The 9401-nt window shown below is 43.9% G+C and overlaps 1 protein-coding gene across 1 annotated transcript in view; it reads right to left on the minus strand.

The window, feature by feature from the left end:
* The window catches only part of Lix1l (limb and CNS expressed 1 like), a gene marked incomplete at its 5' end in the record, with an annotated part of 18749 nt that overhangs the window by 2664 nt on the left and 6684 nt on the right, over positions 1-9401 (minus strand). The window contains 3 exons of the mRNA XM_013018225.1: positions 253-348; positions 2671-2811; positions 5782-5945. Of these exons, the coding sequence (XP_012873679.1) occupies positions 253-348; positions 2671-2811; positions 5782-5945 (401 nt within the window). The remainder of the gene's footprint in view (positions 1-252; positions 349-2670; positions 2812-5781; positions 5946-9401) is intronic.

The following is a 9401-nucleotide window of genomic DNA, read 5'->3' on the forward strand; positions in this document are numbered from 1 at the left end:
CACATAAGAAAAAAGAAAAAAGCCGGAAGTGGCGCTGTGGCTCAAGTGGTAGAGCGCTAGCCTTGAGCTGAAGAGCTGAGGGACAGCACCCAGGCCTAGAGTTCAGGCCCCACGACCGGACCCAAATATAAATAAATAAATAAATAAATTTGAGATTTGTAAGAGGATATATACATATGATGCTGTTATTAGAGATATTATTAGATATTAGATATTATTATTATCAGAGCCAGAGAAGTAGGATAAGAGTACCTGAAATTCCAACATTGACTTGCCCTTGTTAGATTCCAACATGAATCGGAAGGCACCAATTCCTGTATTGGGGTTGTCAGCTTCCTCCCTGTTTCCCTGGTAAGAGGAAAGGAAAAGACAAATAGATGTCCGATCAGAATTATCATCCTAGGCAGCACTATCCAACAGAAATAAAATGTGAGCCACATATTTAATTTCAAAATTTCCAGTTGCCACCTTAAAATAAAAATCAACAAGTAAATTTAATATATATTTTTATTTTTTTATTTTTTATTTTTTGCCAGTTGTGGGGCTTGAACTCTGAACCTGGGCACTGTCCCTCAGCTCTTCAAATCAAGGCTAGCACTTGAGCCACAGTGCCACTTCTGGCTTTTTCTGCTTATATGGTGCTAAGGAATCAAACCCAGGGCCTCATGCATGCAAGGCAAGGACTCTATTACTGAGCCACCTTCTCAGCCCCTAATAATGTATTTTATTTAAGTAGTATATTTTAATATTTTATGTAACCCAGCATATTTAAAATATTTTTCTTCATTATAGTAATTATAAACTTTTTTTTTGTTGGTCGTGGGGCCTGGGTGCCGTCCCTGCGCTCTTCAGCTAAACGTGAGTGCTCTACCCCTTGAGCCACAGCACCACTTCTGGTTTTCTAGTGGTTTATTAGAGATGAGAGTCTCACGGACTTTCCTACCAGGGCTGGCTTTGAACCATGATCCTCAGACTCAGCCTCCTGAGTAGCTAGGATTACAGGCGTGAGCCACTGGCACCCAGCAAATATTATTAATAAAATATTTTATGCTGGGCACCAATGTCTCACATCCAGCACAGCTATTAAAATCCATGACACTCTTATTTCCAATTAACCATCAAAAAGCTGGAAGTTTAGCTGTGGTTCAAATAATAGAGGGCCATCCTTGAGCCAAAGAAGCTAAGGGACAGTGCCCAGGCCCTGGGTTCAAGCTCCAGTTCTGGCACATGCGTGAGTGCATGCACATGCACACACACACACACACACACACACACACACACAAAAATGTGTGTACTAAAGTTTTGAGGTCTATTAGAGCACATGTCAGTGCATCATGCTAACCACATTTCTGTGTTGCTAGTGGCGATTCTATTAGTCATCACAGGCCTACAGGACATCACACATTTTATCTTGGCTCATAGAGAAAACACAAATCTGATTTTCCCTGTTTCACAATGAGGGAATACTGAACAAAAGGTACTCTGATTTAGCCAAGATAATAGTGAGTGCATTAGTTAAGCATTCAAGATTCTATTCCACTAACCAAAAGGACAACAGAACAATATACTTGAAAGGGAGCTGGTAAAAGCAAGCATGGGAAATTCTGAGTAGCTGAAGTCAGCCCAGGAGTCCAGTCTTTGAGACTCTGATCTCAAATTATCCACCAGAAAGCTGGAAGCAGATCTGTGGCTCAGAAGTAGAATGCTAACTTTGAGCAAAACCATTCATGGACAGCACCCAGGTCCTGAATTCCAGCCCCAGGACCAGCACACACCACACACCACACACCACACACAAACACACACACACACACACACACAGAGTGTTGATTAAGGCAAAGAAGAATGAGTTCTAAGCAACAAAGAGAAGCAACTTTGTGATTTTAAAAAGTGCAACATCTGGGCTGGGATGTAGCTCAGTGGCAAAGCGCTTGCCTAGCAAGTGCAACGTCCTGGGTTCGATCCCCAGTACCAAAAAAGAAAAGACAAAAAAAAAATACAGTTAAAAAGTGCAACATCTAATACACAAGGCAGATAAATGAATTGTATAATACATAATTACATGTTAGTACAAAGAGAAGAGAAACAGAAAATTGGGCTGACTTTATCACTCTGTCAATGAGTTTGTTGGGAAGTAGGATAAAGGCAATGTTAACTTGTGTGTGTGTGTGTGTGTGTGCGCGCGCGCGCACACACACGCGTGAGCACGCACACGTGCACAATTCCTGGGGCTTGAATTTAGGGCCTAAGCACTGTTCCTTTCTTTTTGTTTGTTTTTTTGTTTTGCCAGTCCTGGGGCTTGAACTCAGGGCCTGGGCACTGTCCCTGAGCTTCTTTTGCTGCAGGTTAGCACACTACCACTTGAGCCACAGCACTACTTCCTGCTTTTTCTGTGTATGTGGTACTGGGGAATCGAACCCAGGGCTTCATGCAAGGTAGGAAAGCTCTCTGCCACTAAGCCACATTCCCAGTCCCTGACCTTCTTTTTTTTTTTTTTTGCTCAAGGCTAGTGCTTTACCACTTGAGTCACATAAGCATCCAGTTAGAATTAAAGATTGCCACATAACATACACATACCAAAAAAAGTAAACCGGAAGTAAAAGAAAGTAAACCGGAAGAACAGAAATGTAGACAGACAAAAGAGTTCTGTTCCGATTCCCATTTCCTTACATTGAATGACGCCAGGGCCTCGGAGACACTCTTCTCAATGAACTCATCGGTGATTCTTCGGGAAGGATGCTCATTAAACACAGAGTTCATCAATGCAATTTTTGCAGCACTTCTCCGGGCCTCAGCTTTGGTGGGGCAAAACTAGGCAGGGGCAAGAGAAAGAGACATATGTGCATATGTCCATTTAGAAAGAGGAACAAACCATGGAAAGGAAACACTTGAGGTAGAAGACACTGACAAACAACAACGGCATGAACTGGTTGTGGTCAACACATTTTCCAAAGTTTTTATTGTAAGTAGCTGGAATGCTTGGAAGCGTAGCTTCGTTGTTTTGTGTTATTGTCTACAGGTCAGGTTTGTTTCCAACCCAACAAAGAACTGAAGGAAAGGACACAGGAGGATAGGCTAAGAAGCTGAGAGCTTAGCAAGAAGCAAAGTCCCCAACAGTTTACCCTTTGGTAACTGGCAGGTCAGTATAAATCCACAGCTGGAGCCATGGTGGACCACCTATCTTCTATGAGGCCTGAACAGTCTAGAGGAGATGTTTAAAGAATGTCAAATAAAAAAAACAACAAAGAATAGGAGTATAAGATTTATGAGTGGCACTGGCTGGAAGCTGAAGGAACAGACTCTCTGAGAAGAGGCCCTGGAGCAGAAGACTGACTATGTCTTCCAGGGTGTCTCCTTCCATCCTTTTAATCTTCTTCCCCTCCTGGAGTCTCAAGCATGGTTCAGTCTTCTGGGACTGGAAGGTGTAATGTTTATGTCTTCCCTTGAGCATCTTTGTTGTATTCCTCACTTCAGAGCTCAAGCAGGATGGCTCTGGTCCACAGGCCTCCGGACCCTCCACTTGGGAGCTGACCTTGACCTCTTTTCTTTCCCTGTGCTGCCTACACCATTTTAAATCTCCCTTATTTGTTTGTCTGTGACAGGGTCACTCATAGTCTGTAAACCCAGGTCAGCCTAGAATTCAAGATCCTTCCTCCTTCCTTATCCTCTCCTGTGTGTTTCCACTTTCCACTTGTTTGTGCTGGTCCTGGGGCTTGAACTCAGGGCCTGGGTGCTTTCCTTAATTTTCTTATCTTTCCTTTTTCTTTTCTTTTTCTCAAGCTAGTACTGACTCTACCACTTGAGCCATACCTTCACTTCCACTTTTTGGTAGTTAAAAGTCTCATAGGCCAGGCTGGCTTTAAATGACAATCCTCAGATCTCAGCCTCCTGAGTAGCTAGGATTACAGGCGTGAGCCCCAAACACCAGGCTTGGAAATGTAATTTTGATTCATTATCCTAAAGTCATTAAAGAACTGGACATGATGGAAGTGGCGCTGTAGCTCAAGTGGTAGAGCGCTAGCCTTGAGCTGAAGAGCTGAGGGACAGCGCCCAGGCCCAGAGTTCAAGCCCCACTACCGACAAAAAAATAAATAAATAAAAATAAATAAACCTGCCATCCACTACTAAAAAAAAAAAAAAAAGAACTGGACATGATTTGTAACACATACTAAATTGAATGCAGAATGAGGAAGCCTGCTGACATCAGCATATAATCATTAGATGTAAAAAACGCTTATGCTTCGGTTTAAACTGTCAACAGAACTGATCACTCAAAAGCCAGATTCTAGTTAGCATTTTAGAAATCAATCATGGCTTGGTTCTCTTGTTCTGCGGACAGGCAAGGTATTTTCCATTCCTCTAGGCAGTCAAGATTAGAACAAAGCTGTGTCTACGCTGCCTCTGCTAGGGATTTCTGAGATTCTTGGGCGTCACATTTAGCTGTGAATAGCATTTTCCCCAATAATACTGTGTACCTAAGGAGCTGTTCCTGAATAGAATCTAACACTAAAAACAAACATACAGTCTTTTAAAATTTCTTCCCAGTAGAAGCAAGAAAAAAGGCTGGATGCTTATGACTCATACCTGCAATCCTAGCTACTCAGGAGGCTGAGATCTGAGGGTGGTTGTGTTTTGTTTTCTGGTACTGGGGCTTGAAACTCAGAGCCTCAAGCTCCCCTTAGCATTTTAAGCAAAAATGCTAAGGAAGAGCTTGTGCCACAGCTCTTCTTTCAGGTTTCTGCTGGTTAATTGCAGATAAGAGTCTCTTGTGCCGGGCTCTGGTGGCTCACGCCTGCAATCCTAGCTACTCAGGAGGCTGAGATCTGAGGATCGCAATTCAAAGCCAGCCCTGGCAGGAGAGACCGTGAGACTCCTATCTCCAATAAACCACCAGAAAACTGGAAGTGGCGCTGTAGCTCAAGTGGTAGAGCTCTCACCTTCAGCTGAAGAGCTGAGGGACAGCGCCCAGGCCCAGAGTTCAAGCCCCACGACCGACAAAAAAAAAAAGTCTTGTATTTGTTTCCTAGGCTAGCTTCACATCATGAAGTAGCTAAGATTACAGACATAAGCCTGTAATACCAGCAAGGGTTTGAAATTTTGAAGGTTGAAAGAAAAATATGCAGGGGCTGGGAAGGTGGCTCAGTGGTAGAGCACTTGCCTTGCATGCCTGAGGCCCTGGGTTCGATTCCTCAGCACCACATAAGCAAAAAGAAAAAAGCCAGAAATGGCGCTGTGGCTCAAATGGTAGAGCGCTAGCCTTGAGCTGAAGAGCTGAGGGACAGCGCTCAGGCCCAGAGTTCAGTCCCCACAACCGGACCCAAAAAAAAAAAAGAAAGAAAAGTATGCAACTGAGATTATTTTGTAAGCTACTGAGCATCCGATGCTTGCCCAAATAATTTACTGGAATTGATTTAGTCCTGAAATATTCAAGTTGAAATTTAATGGCCAGCCAGGCACCGGTGGTCATGCCCATAATCTTAGCTACTGAAAAGGCTGAGATCTGAGGATCACGGTTCAAAGCAAGCCCAGGCAGGAAATTCTGGGAGACTCTTACTCCAATTAACCACCAGAAAACATGAAGTGGTGCTACGGCTCAAGTGGTAGAGTGCAAGTCTTAAGCTGAAGAGCTGAGGGACAGTGCCCAGGCCCAGAGTTCAAGACCCAGGACCGACAAAAAAAAGAAGAAGGAGAAGGAGAAGAAGAAGAGAAAGAAGAAGAAAAGAAAGTTAATGGCCAAAGTTATAACGTTCTTTATCTTTACCTTGCTGCCTCCACTCTCACCTGGAAACTCCCAAAGCAGCTTCCTCCAGGCAGGGTGACATAGCAGACATAGGGGGGACTGTTGGAAGGAACCATCTCATACACCACTAGAGCCCCATTCTTCAAGTCAGCCCCGCGGGATTGCTTCATCTGCCAGAATTCCTGGAGTGCCTCTACCACATTCACTATGAAAAGAGAAACAGTTACCATTGGCAGTGAGATCACCTCCGAGTGGTGCTGAATTTCAACGCGGTACTCACAATCCATACCTACATTTAGAGCTCCTTGGTTTCCTATCACCATTTGAAAACATTTGTTTTAATAAAACTAGACAGTGATTTAAGTCAGTTTACATTGGAAGGCCATGCTTGCCTTCCTCCAACCCTCGAATTCACATTGTGATTAGTCCAGACACTACACAGATACAGTAATTAATGAACTGCTTAGAGCCATGACAATCTGCTTCCTGTATGTGGAACTATGCAGTGGATATAAAGTTGGAAGAAAAAAAAAGATGGTGGGCACAGGTCGTTCAAACCTATAATCTTGGGCTGGGAACGTGGCTTAGTGGTAGAGTGTTTGCCTAGCATACATGAAGCCTTGGGTTTGATTCCTCAGTACCACATACACAGAAAAAGCTTGAAGTGGTGCTGTGGCTCAAGTAGTAGAGTGCTTGCCTTGAGCAAAGAAGCTCAGAGACAGTGCCCAGGCCCTGAGTTCAAGCCCTGAGTACTGTCAAAAATAAATAAATAAATAAACCCCAAACCCACAAACAAACAAAAACCCTATAATCCTAGCTACTCAGGAGGTTGTCAGTCAGCCAGGTTCCCAGAGCAGGTCATCTGATCTGTACATTTTAATTAAGCAAACATTTGAACTCCAGTAAGTACATCTATTCTAGTCACTAGGAATACAAAGAATAACACAGTCCTTGCGAGCAAGAGGCTCAAAATCTAGTGGCCCATAATAAGTTGTCTGGCCTGCTCAGTAGCTGAAACAAGGACCTCAGATACCAGCCAGAGTTTGCAAAGCAGCATAAGCTCTTTTCTAACATGCTATATTTAACTGACTTTTAAAGGATGGTCTTGAGAAAAGACAGCATGAAAAAGAAACTCTTTCCCACCCTCACTTTTGGCAATTGCTCCTGAAAGGTCACTACTGCCTGAATACTTTGCCATCTTTGTTCTTTCCATTGAGATCTTTTCAGCCCCAGTTCCCTCTTTGAGACAGTTTAGCACAATGCATTGGGTGACAGCCGTCCTGACATGCAAATAATAGGACAGTGGAATAAAGCAAAGGGGAAGATAACACATAAGAGAGAAGACCCTACCAGAAAGCTTACATCCATTCTATTTCAGTTAAATCTCTTTTGCATATAATATGAACTTTTTGTTTTGTTTTTGTTTTCTGAAATAGTCTATGTAGGCCAGGCTGGCCTAGAACTCAAAATCCTCCTGCCTCAGCCTCCCAAATGTTGGGGTCACAGGTGGGTGCTATCATACTCAGGATTATTTTTTTGGGGGTCCAGTTGTGGGGCCTGAACTCTGGGCCTGGGCTATGTCCCTCAGCTCTTCAGCTCAAGGCTAGCGCTCTACCACTTGAGCCACAGCACCACTTCCAGCTTTTTTCTTTTTGCTTATGTGGAGCTGAGGAATCGAACCCAGAGCCTCGAGCATGCAAGGCAAGCGCTCTACCACTGAGCCACCATCCCAGCCCCCATACTCAGGATTATTTAGTGATTATGCAACATCAAAGGAAATGGCCATCTTAGTATGACTTTTTTTTTTTTGGTTGGTTGTGGGGCTTGAACTCTGGGCTTGGGCACTGTCCCTGCGCTCTTCAGCTCAAGGCAAGCACTCTACTCCTTGAGCCACAGCACCACTTCAAGCCACAGTGCCACTTCCGGTTTTTCTAGTGGTTTATGGGAGATGAGAGTCTCATGGACTTTCCTGCCCGAGCTGGCTTTGAACCTCGATCCTCAGATCTCAGCCTCCTGAGTAGCTAGGATTACAGGTTTGAGCCACCGGTGCCCGCCTTTAGTATGATTTTTAGAGGTGGGGACACTTTAGAAATCAAGCTGTCCAGCTTATTCTAATGAAGAGCAAATGACTTGCTCCAGGTCACAAAGCCACAACAGAGCTGGAACATGAATCCTGACATTCCAAAGTCAGGATCCTTTCCAATTAGAAGTCATAACCATAGGTCTATGGTCCAATCTAAATTTGGGCTTGGTGAGGGCTCATAAGCCCCCTAAAACTGTTAAGGTGTTATGTGTATGTGTGCACATATGCATGTTCATACATGTGCTATGGATACCTATAGTTTCAGCTAGATTTTCAGTAAAGGATCATGAACATTATGGTTTATATAAGGAATAGAAATGTGGTAGACACTGGTGGCTCACGCCTGTAACACCAGCTACCTAAATGGCTGAGATCTGGGGATGAAGGTTCAAAGCCAGCCTGGGCAGGAAAGTCTGTAAGACTCATCTCCAATAAACCACCAGAAAACCGGAACTGGTGCTGTGGCTCAAGTGGCAGAGCACTGGCTTTGAGCTGAAGAGCAGCTCAGGGACAGCGCCCAGGCCCAAAGTACAAGCCCCACAACTGACAAAAATAAATTTAAAAAAAAAAAAGAATGTGGAGGGCTGGGAAGGTGGCTCAATGGTAGAGCGCTTGCCTTGCATGCCTGAGGCCCTGGGTTCGATTCCTCAGCACTACATAAGCAAAAAGAAAAAAGCCAGGAGTGGCGCTGTGGCTCAAGTGGTAGAGCACTAGCCTTGAGCTGAAGAGCTGAGGGACAGTGCCCAGGCCCAGAGTTCAGGCCCCACGACTGGACCCCAAAAAAAAAAATGTGGAAATATCCAATATATGTATTGGATGTTGCTTCATGGAAGACACTGACAGAGACAGCCTTAGATAAGGAAGACCAAGATAGTAAAGAACATATAAGTGCTTATTACACCAGGTTGAAAACACAAAAGAGAATACTTTGGGTCGGGTGCTGGGAATACTAACTACCAGGAAGCTGAGATCTGAGGACTGAGATTTGAAGTCAAGAATGTCTATGAGACTCTTATCTCTAATTAAGCAGCAAACAAAACAAACAAAAAAAAAAGAAATGTCAGAAGTAGAAGTGTGGCTCAAATGATGGAACACCAGACTGGAGAAAAAACAAAAAATCAAAATAAAGAAAAGCTAAGCCTGATAGAGTAAGAGGGAAACATATCAGTGACGGAGATGGGCAAGTGACTTCTTAGTTATACAAGCTTAGGGATTGCCAGATGCCAAGCACGAGAGGGAATCTAATTGCCATGTGGAAAAAAGAGGTAATGGTAACAATGCCAATTGTATGTACTGCTTTCAAAGCATTTCTAAATGTATAATAATAGCAACCGCCCATTGCTATTGTGAGTACTATGTATTACATGCTTTATATATATTTTTTTCTTTTCGGGTCCAGTCGTGGGGCCTAATTGGGCCTGGGCGCTGTCTCTCAGCTCTTCAGCTCAAGGCTAGAGCTCTACCACTTGAGCCACAGCACCACTTCCAGCTTTTTTCTTTTTGCTTATGTGGTGCTGAGGAATCGAACCCAGGGCCTCATGCATGCAAGGCAAGCGCTCTACCACTGAGCCACCTTCC

The sequence above is a fragment of the Dipodomys ordii genome, unplaced genomic scaffold (genome assembly GCF_000151885.1).
Source record: "Dipodomys ordii isolate 6190 unplaced genomic scaffold, Dord_2.0 Scaffold39, whole genome shotgun sequence".
In the NCBI taxonomy this organism is placed as follows: domain Eukaryota; kingdom Metazoa; phylum Chordata; class Mammalia; order Rodentia; family Heteromyidae; genus Dipodomys; species Dipodomys ordii.